The 25,318-nt window shown below is 41.0% G+C and overlaps 1 protein-coding gene across 1 annotated transcript in view; it reads right to left on the bottom strand.

Annotated features, from left to right (window-relative positions):
• The window catches only part of si:ch211-127i16.2 (probable flavin-containing monoamine oxidase A), a 77,636-nt gene that overhangs the window by 6,119 nt on the left and 46,199 nt on the right, over positions 1–25,318 (bottom strand). The window contains exons 10-11 of the mRNA XM_061734439.1: positions 11,440–11,526; positions 8,437–8,537 (exon numbers count right to left, since the gene is read on the bottom strand). Of these exons, the coding sequence (XP_061590423.1) occupies positions 8,437–8,537; positions 11,440–11,526 (188 nt within the window). The remainder of the gene's footprint in view (positions 1–8,436; positions 8,538–11,439; positions 11,527–25,318) is intronic.

Genomic DNA, 25,318 nt, shown 5'->3' with positions numbered 1-25,318 from the left:
AAAAGCAATTGTAAAGGTGGAAGCTATCAATGCTGTCAAAAGGTTGTTAAACCAAGTATTAGGGAATATAAGCAGGTGTTTTTCTCTTCTTCTTCTTCTTAGACATATAAAAGAACTCTATTAAAGGAAATTGGATCATTGCATTTTTTTCTCAATAATTTAGACGAGAGTTGTACGCGCTTATAATTCTGATCAAGACTCTGACCATGATGCGTCTCAAGCTGTGATCTTTCATTTGCTTTGCAGAGTACACATGTTGGTGTTTTCTGACAAGATCTTTCTTTCGTTTCATTCAAGGTTTGCATTCACTCTTTAATCATTTTCTGTTGGCTCATGCACACTGCTTGACCTGTCTTCTGCCGTAGACACGGTCAACCACCACATCCTCCTCTCCACACTCTCAACGCTTGGAATTTCCATGTCCTCCTGTGGTTCATGAGGAAAACCTTTGAGGAAAACTGTCAAGCTGTGTACAAAAAGGGACGCCAGCGCCTGTTTTGTTTGAGAAAACTGTCTTCTTTTAACATTTCCAGGACCATGCTGATCTTGTTTTATCGTGCTTTTATAGAATCAGTTTGATCTTTCTGTATTGCTTCATGGTTTGGGAATGCGTCCCTTAAAAACAAAAACTGTTTAAACCAAATTGTGAAATGGTCGAGCAAGCTGATTGGTGAGTCTCAGCTTCAGCCAGAATCCCTGTTTTCTAAACAGTTACAGAGGATAGCTGGCTCCATTTTAAAAGACAACTCCCACCCTCTTAAAGGTGAGTTTCAGCTGCTCCATCAGGTCGGAGGTTCAGGGTACCTGCTTGTAAAACCAAATGCTACAAAAATAGCTTTGTACCAGCAGCCATCAGTGCCATTAATAAGTGAGGGAACTGCAACATAACTTTGTATTTATGTTTTGTATTGTTTCCTTTATCTTGTTTTTATGGAAAGGCACATTTTTTATCCTTTTGCTTGGTTTTAATATTTTAGTGTTTTTATCTACGGATGTTTTAACTTATCTTTAACTTATCTATGGAATGCCCATTCCCATCTAATGACCAACTCATCCTCTCTGTCCACCTACAAAAGAAGTGTAATTAATAAATTAATTACCCAAGTAAGAAACTAAAGGAAAGAGATATACCATTGATATGATGATTATGCCTTACCTGTGTTGCTTTGCCAATCTTTTGTCTCGTTCTCTCTGTTTTAGTATTCACTTTTATTGTATTAGCATTTTAACATTCTGCAGTTATTTTTATTTACTGCTTGTTGATTGTTTTTTTCTTGTTTGTCTTCTTTTGCTGTTTATTTTGTTTTTGTTTCTGTTCTAGTTTTACTTTCTAATAATAAACAAGTCATGTAATGTCCTGTAAACGGCGAGGTCCTTGCATAAGCCCCCCTAGGGTTTCTGTCCTCACGTGCACAACCACTACCTGTTATCTTTCCTCTGGAAATGAATTATCATGTCATGTTTATGTATACATTCATGTTGTGCAAATTAAATTAAAAAAAATAAATAAATCTTGATTCTTATCTTGGGGCCGTCCTTCTTGTTCTTTGTTCTTTTAGCCAAAGCACTGTTGTCACTTTATATTATCCTGTGTTGTTGAGTGTATGGTTTTAGATTGTATTGTATGAGGAGGCACTCACTGTGAACCAAATTTACCCAAAGGTACTATAATAAATCAATCTATCTATCTATCTATCTATCTATCTATCTATCTATCTATCTATGTTTCACCTCGCAGGAAGATCCTTCAGAGTATCATGGCAGGAGTGTCCAGATCGCATGAGCTGGCAACAGGGGTGCCACAGGGTTCGGTGCTTGGCCCTCTTCTCACTAGACACCTTTTCACTAGGTGACATCATCAGTTTATGGGTCTTATGGCTGCTATGCTGATGACACCCAGCTCTATTTCTTTCCCACCTGGCGACACGGCCGTCCCAATGCTAATATCGGCGGGTATTACTTATGTCTCTGCGTGGATGAAGGACTGTCACCTTCAGCTAAATATTTCCATGACTGAGCTTATTGTGTGTCCAGCCAGTCATTCCTTACCTCCTCACATAAACGTGCAGCTGGATTCCACCACACTTGTGCACACGTCTTCTGCTAGGAATTGTGGTGTCATATTAGACAGCCAGCTGACCTTTAATGACTATGTTGCCTCGGTTTCCCAGTCGTGCCGATTCACTCTCTACAATAATAGGAAAATCATACCCTATGTGACCGAACATACAACACAGCTCTTGGTTCAGGCTTTGGTCATATCACAAATTGAATACTGTAATTCCTTGTTGGTCGGCCTTCCTGCATGCTCAATTAAACCTCTGCAGATGATCCAGAATGCATATCGTGGTATCGTTGGTATCATTATATATCAATATGCTTCACCTCATTTCCCAGTTGCCTCCAGGGAGAGCGGTTTTCCTTATAATTTGGCCTCTGCCAAAATTTCTTCCAGCTAAAAAGATTTTGGACAGTGAGTCTTGCCTTTATGGAATTAAGAAATCAACTTTTACTGAAAATCCATTATGTGTGAGACTGTAGACTAATTGGAAACCTGGGAATTTCCACATCCTGCTGATAGATGTGAAAAGCAATGGCTTATTTTTATGATAGTGAGGGATACTTTGCGTTAAGTTATGTTCCTCCATTTTCATTTCAAGTTAGTTTGAGTTAGCAAATAGAAGTGCTTCACAGACGTCCGTTAAAACTATTAAGCTTACAGCTCCATCTGAATATTGTATGTGAAATTACCTGCAAAAAAGATGACAAATCTAGTCAGTCTCTTAATATTAGTCTTCTGTTTGCCTTCAGGCATTTACATGCAAATGCAGCTGCTTACACATGATTTGTTCAGACAGACACTCTCTTATGACTACTTCCTTTATTTTTATAATGATAACTTTTCTATTACTTTTGAATAAAATATTTACTCCCTTATTAGCATAAATTCATCTCCCAAAAGAGAAGCAGATGAGTCAATCAGCTTCCTTGGGACTCACTTGGCACACTTGAAAAGCTGGAGCTATGTACCACCCCACCGTGAGCATACTGTATGTAGTGTTGCACCGTGGAAAGTCAGCATGATATGTGTAACTGCGCAGCATGTGTTAAAGAACCATGTTGTCTATTAATTATAGCAAACAAAAAAAGGCTCCGTCTTACCACCTTTGCACCGACCAGCTGCCTTGATGATTAATTTTTGTTATCTGAACACGAAAATAGAGATCTCAGAAGCAAACTATTTTTCTTACGGACCACATCCAGAAATCGATATATAGAAGAAGAAAGAAACAAAGCTGGTAGTGCAGCCGTCTTACAGCTAGAAGGTCCTGGGATCAGTTCCGATCGGGGACGCTGTGGGCACTGGACGTGTTAAGTTCACCCATGACTTCAGCACCCACACCCTGGGTGGGGTTGGCGAAAGGGCCTTTCTGTGTGGAGTTTGTATGTTCTTCCCATGTTCCCTTGGTAGCTAATGTGAGCTACCCTCACAAAAACATGCAGCAGTCCTGGGCTATACATGCCCTCTCTGGCCAGCCGGGGCACCAGATGGGGAGGGAGGATCTGGCCGGAATAACGTGATCCTTCCACGCGCTACGTCCGGCCGGAGAAACCCCACTGTCTGGTGAAAAGAAGCTGCTCACTCCTCAGGTTAAGGAGGAGACCTGAGCTCAGTGTAGGGCCCTCCCAAGGTTGGTAGAGAGGAGCAATGCCCAGGACTGACTTAGGTAGGAGCACTGGGTGATAAAATGGGGAAAAAAATCTGGATAAAAATATAAAAGCCAAATTAAATTAAAAACATCAACAGAATATTCAATACTTTGAATCCTGACCAAGATTCCCAGTAGTTTGATGTTAATAATGCTCTCTATTATGAGATGTAGAATGCATTTTAAATTAATTGGTGCAAATGCTGAGAAACAGAACCTCTTTCTGTCAGTTTTCATCATCTAACTAGTCTCTCATATTCTCAGCTCTTTCAGCCATTCAGGTATCAAAAATATCAGTTTCCTCAAGATTTGATTTTGATCACATTATATTCTGTACTCATATGAAACAAATGAAGAAATTAGTATATGTCAGGTGATGCTACTGCTTTCATTTAGTCCTGTAAATGCTTGCAAAATGTATATTTTTAGACATTTATACTATTTACAAAATGTATAAATTCACACAATTTCTTTCAGAGTTCATTTTCTTTTCTGTAAATCCTGCTAATTGTTATTTATTCAGCATGTTGCTCTTACATTTGGTTCTTGAAATCCACCTCCCTTTTTTCCACCATTAGGTCTTGCAAATATACCCTAATTGCATGCATACAGCCTCGTGTTGCATCCTTTTTAATTTTTGGAAATACTGCTTTAAACTGTTGGGTGAACATAAGATCGTTTACTCTGCCACATTTATAATAAGGGTGCTGTGTAGGTTAATTACACAGCAGTGATTTAGAGCACAGAAGTAAATGACAGAAATGAGAATGGGAAAAAAAAATTTAACAAATGCATCTACGTAAAGAATAGGAAATAGAAGAAGTCATGAAAAGAGAAAATAATGAACACATACATCACAAGAGCATTTATGGTGAGTGGCAGGGAAGAGTATAATGAGCTGCAGCATTGTGATACAAAAATAGAGTGCTTGTCAAACTAAGATGGCAACATTGCGACTGATTGGTGTCTTAACTAGCAGAATAAATCCAGAAAACAGCCAAGCAAAGATTTGTGGATTGTGATTATGCCGGTCGAGTGGCAACTGAAAATTTAAAAATCCTGAAAATGAAATGATTTTCAAAACAACCAAAATCCTAAAACCAGATGAAAAAAACTGTTAATTACATGAGAATATGTGATGAAATTAACCAAAACACCAAGGCTCTCGGCTTCCTTTTACACTCTGGTGAAATTAATCACAAATCAATACCACTTCAGGTCATGGGAGTTTTGAAGCCAAGTCAACTGATGCAGCACAAAAATATGTTACTAAAACCTGGAAGTGTCCTACTGAAAAACAAACAGTTCTGCAAACCAGATGGAATGACATGCCACTGAAAGCTGCTGCATTATATTTTATTCTACGTGTGCCTTTTTTACTTTGAAAAAGAATCAAGAGCATCAGTAGCAAAACAGCCCCATACCATCCCACCTCCCCTTCCATGCTTCACAGTGGGGACCACAAATGCACATACCATCTTTGTTGTTAATGCTTTGCACAAAATTAAAAAATAAAAAATCAATTGGGAATTGGAACAAGATATCTTAAAACTGAACGTGCAAATCCAAAGCGTTGACTTTTACTGGTTCAGTGTCAATCTAGTTCTTTTCAAATTGAACTCTTTTAATGTTTTAATGCCGTTAGTTTTTTGTTGTTTAGGAAATCCATACGAAAAACAATTGATTCATTAGAGTTGTCCCCTGATATTTACTTGTTGGCAACTTACAAGATATTCAATAACGAGATTCCTGAATGAGATATTCAAATAGAAACCTTTGTGGTGTGTCAGTTGATGCTTTCTCAGAGTGGTAACTCTAATGGACTCCTCTTGAGCAGATGTGTGAGTCTACATTTCTTTTTCGGATGATTCTCATGAAAATCCACTACTTGAGGATCAAGTGTCCTAAAGTTATGATATATGAGTCTTTATCAACATGGATAACTACATTTGCTGAATGTGATAAGGAGCTATTGTGTAGAGAACCACAGTAAATAAGCCTAGCATTTGTTAAAATGAGTTATGCTACTACTGAATGCAACTGTGCAATGTTATTGTCCTGCTGTGGGTGCATATTTCAATTTCATACTAGAAATGTGTAAAAGAAAGAAAATAAAAGATTCCATCTTATTTGCAATTCAAGTGTATAAACACTTGTGTATAAACAATGTTTTTTCACTACATAGATACAGAGCCGTCCATGTCTGCATCACTAAGCATTTCAGACATTAGAAATGACCAAAACTCCACAATCCACATGCTGGTGGCAACTTCAAAATAGTGGAACGTCATGCAAATCTACTTTCCAGGTCTTGACAGAGTCATGGCGAACACAAAAGTCAAAAGTTTGAAGAAGCACCGGCTTCATTTCGGTTTCGCTGTTGAATACAACGACGATGGAGTGAAAACATCTAACAGAACTTGTTACTGTCTGTAAACATTGCTTGAAACATGTCCCATACGCAAAAGGAAACACGAGCAATATGAGCGCTCATCTCCAGCGTCAACACCCTGATGTAACGCTTTCTGCAGTCGAGCGACTCGATAAGGCAATACAAGCGAAAAAACAACAACTGTCTATGGAGAATGCTTTCCAACAGACCGATAGTGCCACTTCAGATAAACACTAGAAAATAACCCGTGCAGTGGGAGCGTTCATTGCTAAAGATTTGCAGCCCTTTTCGGTGGTAGGAGATGTGGGCTTTCGTCACCTAATGAAAACAATCGACCCACATTGTGCCCTCCCGTACACATTTCAACAACGTTATCATATTTATACATATTTTATACTACTGTATAGTGTATACAGGCAGTCAAGGAATAAAAGGCAGTTTACCATCTAAAAGTATTGTGTTCAGTAACTGTTTTACATTTGAAAGAGTTTCTTAAAGATATGTTACACTACAGTATTGTATTTAGTATAGTGTGTACTGTACTAACTGTACTGAGTTGTCAAGATTAAGAGGCTGTTGACTTAAAAGAATCATAGTAATTTACATTTTGAAAAGTGACAAGCAAAATAAACAGAACATTTTGGAAAAAAAGCTCTTTATGCACATAACACGAACCGAAACGAACCATGCGCTACCTGAACCGTTGCAACCCCTAGTGAGCACACCGGTCAATCCTCCAAAGAGAGGCTACAGAAGAATAAAACATAGGGTTTTATAATAGGCCAGGATTAATACAATAAAGATGCTGTGAGAAGACCTAAAGTGAGCTGTGCACATAAGGAAACCAACTAAAATCCTACAACTGAAACTGGCCTCTACAGATGACTTCCTGCCCAGGACTGAACAGCTCTCACAGAAACATTTCGTAGCACTAACTACTTGCAAACAAGTGTTAACACCAACTACAACAAAGATACTGGATGTAAGCTACATGCTCACGTCATAAAAGCATAAATTAAGTTCAATATTTGCCTCTGTACTGGTTGTAAAGTAACTCAAAAAAAAGAAAAATGTAACTGCAAAAAGAATAAATATTCAACTAGGAGAGCAATTCACGCTGGCCAAAATTCATTTTGTACACAAAATCAGATTAAGTAGATTGTAGCTCACAAACTGATTAATTTAAAATGCCCAATTTTATATTTTGGATTTCATTTGGGGTCAAGGGGATGTCATTCTGCTGTTCAAGGTTGAGAGCTTGTTTTGCTAATCCTGAAATTGCTAAAGAAAATTCACTGTCCCAAATACGGAAGGCTTTTTAACCATAATGTGAAGCCTGGTGGAGAGTTATAGCTTCATTGTAACCAGTTACCATTCAAATGTCTTAAAAGAAAACAACAATACACAACCAACTTAAAGTATAGGAAAGAATGGCCCAAAACCCAAGGTCCGAACTACGCCAGGGATCCTTATACCACTAACGTAATGTTTCTCTTGTCTCACATCTTTATTCTAAAACCTTGGTTAAAGAATCTCCAATCAAATGCCACAATTTACCACCTTACATTTTTACAATTTACCTTACATTAAAACTTGCTGTGCAGTTAAACACAGTATGATCAAAACACCAGCTGTTTTGCTGATCTTCATTACATTTCCTGAATGTGTGTCAAGGTCACAGCGTGTCTTTGAGGAGCTATTTCCTATAAGGGGAAGGAATCTGAATAAGGGCTGCCATCTCCTTGCTGCTGTTTCTGTCATGTTGTGTAATGAGCTTCCGCTGCTCCCCAGGGAACTGGATATCATTATGGAATTGCATTACCTGAATCCCCTTACCTTTCACTCTCTCTCTCATTTGCTCAGCTTTGTGCATCTCTGAACAGGCCATTAGAAATGGATTATAGGGCATTTGCTTAATAGAACAAAAGCCCCGATGACCTCTTGCCATTTCTTTAGGACTACATCAATATGCAACCTTAAAGGGACAATCACTCCAGTCAAGTATCCAACGGCATTGGGTGCAAGTGAGAAAAAGCAATGTGACAGTGAGAGATAAAGATATTGTTTTTAAGAAATAAAAATAGAATAAACATCCAGTAAATATCCACTTGGTGTGTTTGAGCATGTCATCTAGAATCACACTATACATACAAGTAGAAGTTCCTTAATTTATCTCTTTAAAAAACACTTACATTTAGAACTACAAGAGTTAACAGGACTGTATCAGATCACAAGGGTTATTGTGATAAAAGTGCAGAAAAGGGGGATTGTTTTATTATTAATGGAGAGGAATAAAGGGATGTGATGTGTGTCTGTCAGCAGAAGGGTGATTACCTGCCACAGGGCTTCCTTAGGCTCGGGTGGTAATACGTTAGCAGACCTGGTGCCATGACATTGACAGGACAGCCACCACTGTAGTCTTCCTTAGCCCAGTCCTTTAAAGCAAAACAGACCAATCATTTGACACATTGTCATTTAAGTTATATTATTTATGTCTGCACAGATGCTTGGGGTTTCTTTACCTATTTGCCATGATGGGATTAAATTGAAGTATCAAGTGTTAATTTTTCACATTAGTAGGCTTATAGTTTGTGTGACAAGCCTCCAAGATGGACTGCTTTCCAGACCATTAGGAGAGTGAAGGGGGTCAGACGGGGGCGGGACAAGGTGCAGTGTGAGAGAGATGGATGGTGGAAGAAAGAGACAGTGAGGAGTTCATGCAAATGTAGAAAAAGTTTGCAGCGCGGACATTTCAACAGATACCAGGATCGTGTGCACTGTTGTACGAGCCCTGCAAACTTGGAGAAGGTTGACGAGTCTTGGTGTGAAGACAACTCGGGTCAGACTACTTATTGTGTCTGGGCTGACTGGGTTTAGCTGTGCTACACAGCTACAGAGAACTGCAGGTTATTTTGACTAAAGAGCACCAAACTCATTTTTACCCTTTTGCATGCAAAAGATAATTAAAGCTGTGGGCAGGGATGAACAGGCCCTCGCGCATGCAATTTTCACCGTTAAAGGTCAAGGACTCAAAACAGAGTCCGATGACACCACCCACGACTCTCTATGTCAAACCATTCAAGGGTTATGGCAGAAAATAGGAACTATCAAATATGGACCAATCAAATGAGAGGGGCGGGGGGGGGGGCACTTTTTGGCGTCTATCGTTACCACGGTAACGCTTTTGACTGAGAAAAGTAATGTGCGTCGTCGCAGCACACATTTTGATGTATAACACACCTGGGTGCACGTTATGGTTTCGGGCGAAGAAGCGGCCGAAGTAATGGCATAAATTGTGCCAAAATTCAAATATCAACCAATCAGAAGAAGGGGTGGGGATAATTTCCATCAATTAAGGTGAAGGAGTCAAAACAGAGTCTGATGACAAAACCCACGACTCTCTATGTCAAACCATTCAAAAGTTTTTTGGTGTCTATCGTTGCCACGGTAACGCTTTTGACTGAGAAAAGTAATGCGTGTCGTCGCAGCATGGAAACGCACATTTTGATGTATAAAACACCTGGGTGCACGTTATGGTTCGGGCCGTGTTAACTGCCGAAGGCATTTGGTTACGTTTAGGGGGGCAAAAAGGCCCTCATTTCGTCGGAAAAATAAAAACGAGGAAAAAAAAAATTCCTACAGATACAATAAGGCCTTCGCACTGTCAGTGCTCGAGCCCTAATAATAAAATATTTTTTTATTTATTTATTTTTTTTTGTCCTGCTGATGGAGGCCCAAAATCTTGTACATCTTCCATCGCAGGACCCTTACATACCCACACTCACCGACAAAGACACTCTCACCACTCCCCAGATCGACCACCCCACCCCAGGCCGACGCAGAAACGCGGGTGGAGTAGGCCCCACTCCCGCCCGTGGTGTTGAGTGGATGTGACTGATGCGATAAAAACAGGGAGGGGGAGGTCAGGGAATCATATTTGACAATGCCCCCCCCCTCCAAAGACCCTAAGTGTCCTTATTAAGATAAAAATGTTTTTACCTTGCAAAGTAAGCGTTGCATTGAGTGTGAGAAAAGATTCCCTTCAGACCCCCAGGTCCCCCTTTTCCATGTCAACCCTCCATCGATTTGTTATGACTCACTTTATTTTGCTTTGATGTAATGACATTTTAGGATTAAGAGGTTGCTCCTATGCCATCCAATCCAAAAGTGTGCATGTGAACACAAAGCACTTTCTGATCCTTTCCTTTCATCCTACGTTTTAAGATAGCGATGAAAAAAAGGAGGAGACTATCGTATTTTCGCGACCATACGGCATGCCGTGTGGAAAGGCGCAGCCTCAGTTTTGTGTGTCATTTCTGCATTTAAAACACACACACGGCACACCGAACAAAAAGGCGCCGTCTACACACACACACATGGCGCACCGCCTTACAACAACACACACACAAGCATACAAGTGTGCATATTTAAAAAAAGAGCGGGAGCAAAACTTTGTGCTTTGTGATTGTGCTTTATTTAAGTTATTACTATCGTTATTGCATTAATCAAACCCATCGAAGTCTCCCTCCTCCGTTTCTGCATTAAACAGGTGTGCTAAATCAACTGCCAGTCCCACTTTCCTTGCTGTCAGAGTCACTTTCCGTGCCGTGCGGCCCCTCGGAAATGCCGGCTTTTGCGAAAGCTCGAACAACAGTCCCAGCAGACACGTCAGCCCACGCATCTACAATCCATCAACAGTAAACGACGGAGCCTGCCACCCGAGTGGCAGCCGACTTCCCCTCCCGATGCGTCAGCTGCCGCTTGGTCGGGCTGTTCGTCTGGCTTTCGGGCCCGCTTCTGCGGCGCAGCTCCCCCGGGAGCCGCGTCTCCTTCTCGGTCCTCGCCCCGTCTGCCCCAGGTGTCCCGCCACGGAGCTCGCCGTCGGGCAGGCCGACCTCCCCGCCCGCGGGGAGGTCAGCCTGCCGCTCCGGCGGCAGTTCCTCCGGAACGCAAGGTGTTTCTCAAAGCGCTCCCGCGAGGGAGCCGCGGTGAGAGTCGCGGTGAGAGCCCCCGACAACACACATTCGGCGCACTGCACCATTGGGCGTGCGGCACATTTTGACAAAAAAAAGACGTTTATGTGTGCCTAATGGCCGCGAAAATACGATACAACGGGACACACTAGTAACCTCAAATTGCTGTTCTGGAGTTATAGGATTTGGAATCTATTGTAATTATGACTATTTTCATGTCGAATGAGACTGCTGTTGTTTAAATATATTCATTTATTTACATTTTGCAGTCTTTCATTAAACAAAAAAACTGTTACTTTTTGCACAGGAAAGCTTTCCCTCAAACCAAAAAATATTAGTTGACATCCATGACTTAAATACTTACTCTCTCTTCATAGTGGATGTACACTGCAGCTTCAGGACCAAGATAGCCGACCAGACTGGAAAGTACAGCTTTTCTTCTTTCGTTGACCTGCAAACAGATTAAAAAGACAGTACTTGAGTTTTCTTTTTTACAGTGCATCCAATCAGCACTTTAAACTGCAGCATGTGGATCAATATCAGGTTTTTCCCAGACCCAAAATGGCCTTTTGGAGAGTAAGAATCACAGCAAATGCGATCAAATCTCAGATAAAACTATTTCGAGACAGAGAGAAAATCCATTTAGCAACGGTCAACTCTGGGCTTGATAGCCGCAGGCTGTGGTTTTCTTTACAAACATGTTGTTCTTCTGTTGTGTCTACAACTTTGCGTTCCAAGTTGTTTTTGTTTCTCATTTCCTTACTGACATCACTGGAAAGTAATTGAGTGAGAGAATGCAAAAGTAACACAAAGAGAAAGAAAGAGTTGATTTAAAGACTGGATTCTCTATCAAGAAGGAAACATTTGAAAGAAACTTGTGCAGGTTCCATAATTGGGAAGCCTGTTACAACCCAGATCGTTGGGCTACATTAAAATGAGTCTGAGCAAACAAATCAAAAAAGTAAAATTGGTCAAATTCAACATTGAACATTAAGAAGCCTGCCAAAACCAGTGCCAAAAACACCACGGCAAACAGCAGCAAGATAGGTTAGCCATGTGTGACCAAGGGAAGTAATATCCACACCCTCACAGGTGCAGCCAATGAAGCCATTACTCCCATGCATGAACTCCTGCACTGATGCAGCAAAGCCAGCAGGGATGCAAGGAGGTGTAACAACCCCCGACACAAAAATTTACTAAATTTGTGCCAGCTTTGTGACTGAAAAATGGGGATAAATAATCACAACAATGATTATAATAAATAATATTGACTAAGCCCTGGATCCTCTGAAAAATACAATACTCTACCTCAGTTTCTTTTGTCCCCTCTGTCCTCCCTTCCTCCTCTGTACATTTATGCTCACGGCTCTTTTCATCATCTCCCATTAAATCCTCTTTTCCGTCTGCTACAAGGACAGACTTTGATCCTGCAGCTGATGTGAGTTTTGTGCATATGTGAGAGTGAAGGTGAAAGTGCCTGACACCAGCCCTCTTGACAATCTAATCTAACAAACTTTATAAGGACCTGAGACAGATTCACAAATAGGACTAAAATCACAGACAGTGAAACACAGAAAGACCGACAAAAACAGAAGATTGTGATGGATGTTGTGCGTGTTATTGATAATGGATTGGTGCGTGTGTAGTGTTTTTTTTTTTTATTTTTTTTTTTTTTTTATTTTGGATCCCCATTAGCGGACGCAAAACGCCAGCTAGTCTTCCTGGAGTCCATGAAAATTAAAATACATTCATATAAAAGCACAATTATACATATATATACTTCCTATAGTACTTTACATTTTAAATGTATGAATACATAACTAAATACATAAGTAATTACAATTACATCACTCCATTAACCCCCCCCCCTAGTGGTAACCATCACAACCTGCAACTACATTGAGATGTATTTTCCACACAATAAATCACCAAATGTAGATCAAACATATATATTAACCTTTGTTTATGTCTGTACCCAAAAATAACCTTTTTAGTTGCTTTTTGAAACTGTCTCTGCTTGTTGCTTTAGTTATGGTATATGGCAACCTGTTTCACTGTGAGATGGCCCTGTACATACAAGTTCTTTTCATTGCATTTGATCTCGGTAATGGAATAGAAATATGACCCCAGCTAACTTGTCTTGTCCTGTGCTCATGTCTGTTTTGGGAAAAGGCCATTTTTGAGTACAGGCAGTTTGGTTGTTTCGACACGGTTATATTCCTGAATAATGTTAGTAAATTGTGTGTTAATCTGTCCTCTACTTTCATCCATGCAGTGTGTTCTGTGTAAATGAGTGTACGATGATTTGTGGTTATGTTGGTTGTTACCCCCCGATTGGTGCAAAAGCTGAAACGGTCAGAGCTAAAGAGACTCATAAAGCACTCCCACCCACAGATACCAGTTGGCAATGGGGGAAAACGGAAACAACCACAGGATTCACAGAAGGCACTATCCAGCAAGGCCATCCCGCACCTGCAGAACCAAGATGGGACATAGGTGGAGAGGGAGGCAGGGCCAACAGCCCCAACCCCCATCCGGTTCCCGATGAAGGGCATGGCACACCCTACCCTACCCCGGCCCCCCAGCATTAGGGATCACCACATCTTGTGGGGATCCTGCCAGGGATCCCCCAGGAGGCCAGGTGACCGGTCTGCATGAGCCACTCAAGCACGCCCGCCACAATCCCTCACCACAGTACATTCGCCCTTGTACCAACAGCACCACTACGTCCCAGGGATGACCCATCCCGCTACTCCCCACGAGGAGCCAAGCCCCCAACCGTAGCAGGCGAGAAAGGGGATAGTGGGGAAAAAGGAGGAAGAAAATAATCAAGGAGATCTCGGGCCATTACAACAGGGCAGTCCCCTCCACCAACACAGCACCTCCGAGCTTATCAAATAATCAAATAAACTGCATTCCCAGGACCACCGGGTGTGCACCGGGACACCTCCGGCACCCCACAGGCTCCAGGCCCCCTTGATCCACCACTCTGGGAATATATGGGGGTCCCATTATCCAGACAGAGCCACAACCCCTTAGGACCGGCAAGCATATATGGTCCCACCAGGTGAGAAAGGTCACATTGAGTTAATAGAAAATGGTCCATGCATAGTGATGGAGAGACTCTGATTTTATAGTATATAGTGTTGTCACTTGTATTACGGAAATATGCACTGATCCAGGCTCAGTTGTCCATTTTATTTTGAAGTGTTTAATAAAGGGTTCTATATATTGATGAAAACATATTATTCATTCCAAGTAATAAATGTTATTTTTTCTAATGTCATATAATCACTAAGTAGGTTGGGTCCAATGATTGCTGTGCAAACCAGTTTTGGATTTCCAATTATGAAGAACTGCCTTCTTGGCGATTGAGAAACTAGGACTGGATTTCTATATTTAACTGGGATATTATCAAGTTCAGTACAGTTACCTACAGTAGTATACACAACAATTGAGATACAGTAAGCCCTCGTTTTTTGCGGGGGTTAGTTCCAAAAAGAACCCGTGATAAGTGAAATCTGCGAAGTAGCAGTCTTTTTTTTTCACAATTATTATACAAGGCTTCAAATTGCGGAGATCAGCCCTGCCCCACCACGACCTGAGTAATTGGATTTGAACGGGAGAAAATGAAAAATGATTATGAAAAAAAATAGTACAGTAGGACAAATTGTGACTCGCGCGTATTTCACTGCTCTTCTGACTGCCGCTGCATCCTGACTTGCTCTGTAGCGTCTTTTTCTTCTAAAGCCAGCAGTGCAGGTGTGTTTTTTCGAGAGAAGAACATAGTTATGGGAAGTTGTTGTCACTCTTTTTTCTCCTGGGCGAAAAGATTCTTATAAAACGACATGCCACCATCGATTATATTTGAGAACTGTAATGAACGATTCCTCAAAGGCTCCCCATGGTGCATTGTGAACAGATAATTGTCAGCTAAACCCATTTTAAACATTTTTCGTTGTGTGAAGGATTTTGTACTGGCTAAATTGTAAATTTGTGTTCTTACAGATTTTTGTCCAGAAATTGGGATTGAGAGGGATTGTTAAATCATGTTTCCATTTGAATATTGGGAGGCCTGATTCTGTATCACTACTGGATGTAAATTTGTAGATTTTGGAAACAAGTTTTTTGGAATTTGTGATTTTCATGATTTTCTCAATAAATCTTGGGGGCTCCAATAGATTATCAGTTGTGTTTATCCTTGGTTTAATTACAGGTTTTAATTGTTGGTGATGAAGAAACTGTTTCCCAATACCAAACCTAAAAGATATAAAGTTGTTGTTGAGGAAAACATGGTGGAGAGGAATGATACCTTTGTGTTGGCATGATGAGGTTCTTGCATAAATGGAAATCAAGATTGTGCCAGATTGGGGTAAATGTACATGATGTTAAAGAAGGTTTCGTGACTTTGATTGTTTTCCACCAGGCTGTCAGAGTTGAGTTAATTGTAAGCCTTTTCTTTATTGAAGTTGGAAAGAAGGGTAAGTCAGTCACAGAGGCATTTGCTCTTATTTTGTCCATGTGTTCTTTTATTTATGGATCCCTTTTACTAAATACTGCAGCTGATTTGATAGGTACTAATATTGAAAGTTGTGAGCTTCTAAGCCTCCTAATGATTTTTTGCTTTTTGCTTTTCTGTGTTGATAAACTAATTCTGTGATTCTTGTTTTTCTAGTAGAACTGTGTTACTAATGAGTTGACTGAGCTGAACCAGTTGTCTATCGGAATAACTGGTAGTGCTTAAATTGTTAATTAAAAAAAGTTACTTTCTTGCTTTCTTTCCTTCTCTTGCCTTTATTTTCATAATTTTGGAGGGGAGTTGCGGTCTAGCATCAATCACTCGGCTCTTTAGGAAGATATGTTTCCGAGTGCAAGGTGAATGAAACCATTTTGTGATGAACTGGAGGAATGAGAAAGGCCTTTGAGATAAACTGTCAAAACTTTTCCCACCCCCCAACCCCTGTTATTTTTAATACATATATATAATTAAAAGAAATTTCTGGTATAAAAGTAGGCTGAAATGGTCCAAAACTGTGTTATTATATTCAAGGACAAAACGTTTCATTAAAAGAAGAGTGCAGCTGACTCTCCAAAACCAATCTCATTAACATTATCATCAATACAAAACATCTGCTAAATTTAGTCCAACTTAAACAGCACATGGGCCTTACAATTTCTGAGATTAATAACATAAATACATCGATAAGAACCACGATCCCAGATTAGGCCAAAATTAAAAACCATCTTAAAATCAAGTCAACAAACTCCCTTGGGCTTTTCTTTCTTTCTCTTTTGGAACTGTGATGAAAGCAAAACTGCTTTGGTAATTGCAGAAAGAAGTAAAATACCTTCACCCCTGAACAAAATTACATTTAAAAGCTGGGACTGAGAATTCACAAAATCCTACAATCTTAAGGGGTCACTAAATGACATTTTAAAATATGATGAATATGAAATTTATTATTATTATTCATTCATTTATTTATATGTGCCTTTTAGGATGAAAATGAAAATAGTTTTTTTTTTTTCATTTTGATGCTAGCAGCAGAATGAAAACACTCAGAGCCTTGACATCTATGACATTCAAATGCCAAACTGCATGTTAATTTTTTTTTCTCTTTACCAGCATGTGCCTCAAAATGTCTAATATGTGCATAAATGTAAACTGATCTGTGAATTTCAAGCCACTTATGCACTTTAATGTAACTTTCTGTATGCAACATATGTTTTATGAGTGATATTTGAATGCATTTTTTTTCTAAGTTCTTCAAAACATGTACATACATTTTATTTACATGTAATAAAAGAAAGTACAAAGTAAGATGTGTGAGTTTCATTTCTCTCCATAAATATTAAAAGGGCAAAATAGGCCAAGTCCTTCGTCTGAGGTGTGGGCAGTGCAGGATTTGGTATATTTATGGTTTCCCATTCACCATAAGGAGGACTTTTAGCTACATGACTTCATGGCCTTAAAATGGTTTTAGAAAAAACATAAATAATTATAAATAAATAAATAAATTTAGAAATATAGAATTTAGAACACCATATTACATTTAAGCCGATTAATAACTTCTATGGGTTCATATGTTGTCCACTTTTGCACTGATTGGCTTGTTTTGCCTTATTTCTATTGGTCGTTTTTCTCTTTTATGATCAAACAAATTGAATCCTAGACTGCACATGACAACTGGAACGATGAGAATCAGAGAGAGAATATCTTTGAGTGCATAGTTGTACCCTCCAGGGCCACGTCCTGCACATTTTAGATGTGTCCCTGCTTAAACACAACCCATGATAGACATGGCTGTGTCATTACCAGACTTGTTTGATGGCTTTTGATAAAGATCTTTAATTGGAATGAGGTGTGTTGAAGCAGGGAAACATCTAAAACAGTGTTTCCCAACCCTGGTCCTCGAGGCCCACTGTCCTGCATGTTTTAGATGCTACCCTGCTTCAGCACACCGTGATACAAGTGGCTGTGTCATCAACAGAATTTTGCAGGCCTTGATGACAAGCTAATTAGGACCATTAATTAGAATCAGATGTGATGATGAAGGGAAACATCTAAAACATGCAGGACAGTGAGCCTTGATGACCAGGGTTGGAAAACACTGATCTAAAACATGCAGGAGGCTTCAGGCAGAGTCTACAGGCAATGCTGCTTAGTTGGCTCCATCATTTCTTTGCAACTCTTGGTGAGTGAAGAATTGATAGCAGGAAATGAGCCGTCACATTTAGGTTAATTATCTGCTCTTTCAACAGATAATTATTTATATTAAACAAACTCATGAAATGAGGATAGGGCGGTTTTTTTTTTTACAATATTGAGCATCAGTTGCACTCACTGGCTTGTGAGCAAAGGAAGGAAGGAAGAGCTACAGCTGCAAACTAAATCTTGACTCCATAACATAAATAAGGGCTCAAAAGGCCAAACTATTACTCATACTGTATTAGACCTCTGAAGTCTAATTTTAAAAGGTTTGGCCCACTTTTGAAAGGCAAGAGCACTGCTGGATGTCTCATCTCTGCAGAAGAGTCGGTAGCTTTCACTACCTCAATCAATTTATTCAAAATTAATGGTTTGAAGAGTGTAAAGAAGATGGGTAAAAACTCCAGTTCCTTGTAAGAAATTAATATTTAACTACGGCCTGAGTGCCTAACTGACTTCAATTTCAGTACTAATCCACTGAATTATATTTTACCTCATCTTTGGAATTTTAACTGATTTTAATTGAGTTTTTTATAGCTATCATTTTTAATGAAACAATCAAATTGGAGGTTGCAAACCTCACTTTGTTTCTGAGAAGGATTAGAAAACATTGAAACATGTCACCACCTTTACTCAATAAATACAGGGAGAAAAAGCGTCAGTCAGCGCGAATAACTGGTCTCTGCTTGTAACAGCACACATGTAAGAGTATGTTGCAGAGTCTTATGGATCAGAAATACAGGTCACCATAAAACATGTTGATAGATTTTGAAAAAAGGCTCCTTTACGTCGCTCTAGCTGCTGAATTATACATAACATTTAATAGTATTTACTAAACATTACTAAATAGCTAATAGAGGCTGAACATTTGTACGTCAGTGAACAATCTGAAAATCAAACAAAGAATCCTGCGAAGTTCATGAGAATCAAAAAGGAAATTCACCTGGCATATCAACTACATTACATTTAAATAGCACATACCATGCTTAATCATAACCTTTATTTCCAGTCACGTCACATGCTACCACATTCTTGTCCTGTTCAGCAATGGAACAGTAAGTGGAGGTTAATTATTTAGCATGCTGTGCAGCACGGGCCTGCAGGATGACAGCTGAGCTACCCCACCGTTTTGTAGCAAGTCAGGATGACTGAAATGCTAAAATAACACAAGGGACAAATATTTACTTTTAAAGACTAAAAATCTGAATAAAACAAGAAGAAAATGACAATGCCAATACAAAAGGAAGGGAGGGAAGGGAGGGAAATATTGAAGAGAGTATTTAAAATGTGCAACAACATGAAATGGGTGTCAAGCCCCAAAAAAAATGCCCCAAACAAAAACTCACAGCAATTAGAATATAAAAGATCATGTTAGTCGCTTGTTAGTTTTGATCAACTGTTTGTTGTGTGGAACATTTTCTGAACAGTATGGTATTTTCTATCTGGTGCTAATGCACATTTTTGCCTTATTATTACATGCAATTGACACTTGTCGAATGGAAATTTTGTTTTTTTTTCTTTGTAAAGCACTGTTTTTGGACAGTCCTGTTGTGCTATGTGAATTCATTGTTTCTGGTAACTGGCTGTGGCTAAACTTCATCCTGAATGAATGTTTTTCAAATGCTGTTCTCAATTAAAAACATCATTTTGACAAAGCATATTATCTAGCTGTCATCTTCACAGCCAATTAAAATCAGGCCTAAACTAAAACATTCAGATACATCAAAATTATGTCATCCTACAATTGTGTTGTTACAGTACATTTCAGATGTGTTGAGACACATTTCTGATGTGAAATAGGAATCCAAGGCATGTTTGAAAAAAATATTACCCATCCATAAATAATGAAAATTCTGGATTTAACTGTTACTATCTATAGAAAACTTAATATCAGCATGTAGATTATGGGATTAGGAATGGCTCTCAATACTGGAATTAATAATACAATCCCTATATGTAATGAAACCTGACAGGGGTGTCACCTGCCTTTTGCCTGAAGGGAGCAGAGACTCCAGCAGATCTATGGCTTTAATTCTTTTTTTACCCTTTTGGAGACATTTTGAAACAAACATATTTTGGCCAGGTCCCTCTCTTAACTGGCTGCACACAGGTAAAGGTGTGCTATATGTTTTATGTTTTGTTTTTTCCTGGTCAAATTAAAGGGGACCTATTATGAAAAACCCCTTTTTTACTTGCTTTAACATATATAAAGTGGTCTCCCCTCAGCCTGCCAACTCAGAGAAGGAGGAAAGCAACCAAATTCTGCAGTGCCTGTACAGCCCGCCCGGATGAGCCATGCATTCTGATGTGGTTTCTACGTTCAGATTCTGCTCACTTTCGTTACGTAACCAAAATGCAAACCACGCCCACAACTAAACACCGTGTCCTTCATAACTGCATGCAAGCGTCCGACTATCGCGTCGCACTGCGTGACATCAGACGCTCTCTGTCCATCTCCCTCCAGCCAGCTGCAACTTTATTGAGGTTTTTGTAGTGAAATGAGGAGGTATCATAGAGATAACTTCTCATTTCAACTAACTGGATCAGCCGTTCCTCATACATGACTGTTTCCTACAGCGCTTTCAACCGGCTTTCAACGCGAGCGGCAGGAAGAGAATAGAAGCAGGGCGTCCGACAAATGTTCAGCTCAAAATGGCGCGCTGCGTCGCTCGCGGACAGTTAGGACAGTGCAATAGAAAATAAAGCAATGGAATTGATTTTGTCGCTGACGCTCGCTCGCATCGCATGCAGTTAGGACACGGTGTTAGGACACGGTGTAACTCCGCCGGCCGGAGCTTCCGCCATTTTTTGTAGCGTTTCATCGCGTCATGCAGGCAGCCAATCAGCACAGTGCCTCATTATCATATCATTATCATCCCCGCCCACTGAGACTCCCTCATAGAGAATGAGGTTAGAGAATGAGATGATAAAGACATGGTTTAGAGGCTGAATTTCCAATTTATTTAGCAAAAACAATCAAAAGCTTGTTTTTAAGACATTCAAGGCCTGTTTAAAAGGTATTAGATGCCAAAATAGGTCCCCTTTAATTTAATCTTTTTTAATATGCATATATTCAGAAGACCCCTCCTTGAACCGCCACCTTAAGGCGGGAATATACTCTACGCAGGTGGCTGCGTATCCTGCGTACCCTGCGAACGTGTCTGTTCATGCTCCACTGCGTACGTCGCGTACCACCCGAGTAGAGCATGTCATACCGATGGTGACCGATAGGGGGCAGTAAGCAGAGCAACAGTTGGAAAAGCTACTTATATTAAGTAGCAGAAGTAGTAGCAGCAGCAGCGGTAGCAGATTAGAAAAACGAACACTTTTACAGGACAATATTGGATGATGTAGGAGATTATAACATCGTGTGAATGTGTTTGAATGCGTATGAATGTTTGGTGGTGGTCGGAGGGGCCGTTTGGCGCGATATGGCAGCCACGCTCCCGTCAGTCTGCAGGGCAGCTGCGGCTACAGACGGAGCTACCACCGGGGAGGATGTGTGTGAATTAATAATGATCTCTGTAAAGCTCTGGGTGCCTAGAAGGAAGCTAAAGAAAACCACAACATTATTATTATTATTATTACTCTTTTTTTAATGTGTATTACTTATTTATATTACTGTTTTACCCCCTTCCCTGTATGTGTGTGTGTACTTCTGCTACGTGAGTTTCCCCGTTGAGGGAGTAATAAAGGACTATTTTATCTTATCTTATTAGGGCCCGAGCACTTGCAGTGCGAAGGCCCTATTGTAATTGCAGGAATTATTCTTCTTCTTCTTCTTCTTATTGTTCTGACAAAAGGAAGGCCTTTTTGCCCCCCTAAACGTGCCCAAAAAGTCACCAAATTTTGCATGCAAGTCAGGCCTGGCGAAAATTTTTATATTTAAGGGTTTGCATTAATGGGCGTGGTAAAATGGCTCAACAGCGCCCCCTTGAAAACTTTGTGCCTCAAGCCCCACAATGCGGTTTGTCGTACATGCACGAAAATCGGTACACACCTGTATCATGGGGCAACTTAAAGAAAAGTCTCTGGGCGTCATGTCGAGAAACCGAACAGGAAGTCGGCCATTTCGAATTAATCGTGTCACTTTGGCGCAATTTATGCCATTCCTTCGGCAGTTAATACGGCCCGAACCATAACGTGCCCCCAAGTGTGTTATACATCAAAATGTGCGTCTTCATCCTGCGACAACACGCATTACTTTTCTCTTTCAAAAGCGTTACCGTGGCGACGCTAGACGCCAAAAAGCGCGCCCACCCTTCATCTGGTTGGTTCAGACCGAAAAAACTTTGCGCCTCAAGCCCCAGAATACGGTGTGACGTACATGAACGAAAATCGGTACACACCTGTATCATGTCGCAACTTAAAGAAAAGTCTCTTGGCGCCATGGCCGAAACCGAACAGGAAGTCGGCCATTTTGAACATTCTGAATTAATCACGTAATTTTGGAGCAATATATGCCATTCCTTCGAGAATTAATACGGCCCGAACCGTATCGTGAACCCAGATGTGTTATACGTACAAATGTGCGTCTCCATCCTGCGACTACACGCATTACTTTTCTCTTTCAAAAGTGTTACCGTGGCGACGCTAGACGCCAAAAAGCGTGCCCCCCCTTCATCTGATTGGTCCATATTTGATAGTTCCCCAAAAGGCACCAAAATTGGCATGCAAGCCAGGCCTGGCGATAAATTTGATATTTCATGGTTTGCATTAATGGGCGTGGCAAAATGGCTCAACAGCGCCCCCCGGAAAACTTTGTGCCTGAAGCCCTACAATACGGTTTGACGTACATGCACGAAAATCGCTACACACCTGTATCATGGCACAACTTAAAGAAAAGTCTCTTGGAGCCATGGCCGAAACCGAACAGGAAGTCGGCCATTTTGAAATGTGATTGGTCCATATTTGATAGTTCTCCAAAAGTCACCAAATTTGGCATGCAAGACAGACTTGGCGATAAATTTGATATTTCATGGTTTGCATTAATGGGCGTGGCCTAACGGCTCAACAGCGCCCCCTAGAATACTATTCTCTGCCATAACTTTTGAATGGTTTGACATAAAGAGTCGTGGGTGGTGTCATGGGACTCGGTATTGAGTCCTTTACCATAATTGGTGAAAATTAACCCCGCCCCTTCTTCCGATTGGTTGTCCCTATTTCCTGCTATAACATTTGAATGTTTTGACATAGAGAGTCGTAGGTGGTGTCATGGGACTCGGTATTGAGTCCTTTACCATAATTGGTGAAAATTAACCCCGCCCCTTCTTCTGATTGGTTGTCCCGATTTTCTGCTGTAACTTTTGAATGGTTTGACATAGAGAGTCATGGGTGGTGTCATCAGATTCTGTATGGAGTCCTTGGCCTTCATTGGCCTGAATTAGCCCCGCCCCTTCTTCTGATTGGTTGTCCCTTTTTCTGCTATATCTTTTGAATGGTTTGACATAGGAAGTCGTGGGTGGTGTCGTTTCTGATATGCTTATGGGGGGGGCGGTGGCCGTGAGTGCGAGGGCCCGTTCATCGCTGCTTGCAGCTTTAATTATTGCTTATTATTAAAAATGGATAGTCTTTCCAGACTAATTTATCCAGCATTCTCCTTACCCATCTCAACAAGAATGACGAAACAATAAATCCAGTTAATTTTAGGTTCATATGGAGAAGTAGATGTCAATATAAGAAAGATTAACATGGTAAAAAAATGTATTGTTCCTAATATGATTCCAAGTCATTCATTTGCAAGTCATTCAATAGTATTTTTATTGAAGACAGAGTATTTAAAATAAAATAAGTCCCGTCAATTGACTCCCGGCTCCCGGCTCCGCTTCCTCCCGGCTCCGGGAGGCACCGAGGCTCGGCGCGTACCTCCGCCGGGGCTCAGGCACCGAGGCTCGGCGCATACCTCCGCCGGGGCTCAGGCACCGAGGCTCGGCGCATACCTCCGCCGGGGCTCGGCCGCCGGGGCTCGCCATCCGCGGTACTCCCGGGGACTCTAGTCCCGCAGCACCAGTGAGTATTTTGACCGGAGAGATTATAAAATACCGGACTTCGGCATATTTTACCGGACAACGGAAACCCTGGGGGGAAGTTAAATATTGCATAAATATATGCACGGGGAACTTTCTCCAGGGGAGAGCAGCATAATCGTGCCAGCCGGGATCAGACCGGGAACAGCGATACTAGCGGCCAGAGCGAGAACTGCAGGTCGCGTACGCGTTCAGTGTCTTTTTGAGAACGTGCACGTCGACGCGTCAAATGTACGCAGGATACGCAGGATACGCGAGACGTGACGTCACGCGTATCCTGCGTCTCGCGTACGCGTTCTGAACTGCAAGTATAAACGCGGCTTTACTGTGGTGGAGGGGTTTGTGTTGCCCGAGTGATCCTAGGAGCTATGTTGTCTGGAAAAGGTCTCTCACTGTTGTTTGTGCCGACGGGCCGAACAGCAGTGCAGAGTACCCGGCCTTCTTGGAGTCCCTGGGAGGGGTACTTGATGGTGCTCCAACTGGGGACTCCATTGTTCTACTAGGGGACTTCAACGCTCACGTGGGCAATGACAGTGATACCTGGAGAGGCGTGATTGGGAGGAACGGCCTCCCCGATCTGAACCCGAGTGGTGCTTTGTTGTTGGACTTCTGTGCTAGTCACGGTTTGTCCATAACGAACACCATGTTCGGGCATAAGGGTGTCTATCAGTGCACATGGCACCAGGACATAAAGACTTTATGTTATGGTTTGACATAAAGACTCGTGGGTGGTGTCATCGGACTCGGTTTTGAGTCCTTGATCATAATTGGTGTGAATTAGCCCTTCTTCTGATTGGTCGATATTTCATAGTTCCTATTTTCTGCCATAACTTTTACATGGTTTGACATAAACAGTTGTGGGTGATGTCATCGGACTCAGTTTTGAGTCCTTCACCTTAATTGGTGCAAATTAGCCCCGCTCCTTCTTCTGATTGGTCGATATTAGATAGTTCCTATTTTCTGCCATAACCTTTGAATGGTTTGACATAAAGAGTCATGGTTGGTGTCATCGGACTTAGTTTTGAGTCCTTGACCTTTATTGGTGAAAATTGCATGCGCAAGGGCCCGTTCATTGCTGCTTGCAGCTTTAATTTTTCTTTAATCTCTTTTGAGAGGAGGACCAGACAACTTTGGGAACAGCTGCATTTGTTAGCTAATCAGCGCATGACACTTCCCTTTTCCACAAACTTCTAAGACAAACCTCTCAAGAAAATATCAGTAATGGAAATAAAGAATAACTGGCTTGAAGGGAATGCTGAGGTCAATGCTTTATATGGAAATTAAAGAACTTCACCAGTGACTCACAACAATGAGCAGGCTGACACTCGTGCTCCCTGGAACTCTCGGTGCAGAGCCTAAGGATACATGTAAATCTCTTTCTTCAGACCTGGGAAGACAGCTGACAGGGAGAACTCAGCACCTGGATGAAATGGCTTGGCCAGCACTAAAGAGAAATGTTTCTTCAACCCCAGCACCGAGGAGAAAACAGCAGCAAACTGTGGCTACAG

Source organism: Cololabis saira, chromosome 11, assembly GCF_033807715.1.
Source record: "Cololabis saira isolate AMF1-May2022 chromosome 11, fColSai1.1, whole genome shotgun sequence".
Lineage (NCBI taxonomy): Eukaryota > Metazoa > Chordata > Actinopteri > Beloniformes > Belonidae > Cololabis > Cololabis saira.
This window is presented reverse-complemented; position numbering and strand designations above follow the sequence as displayed.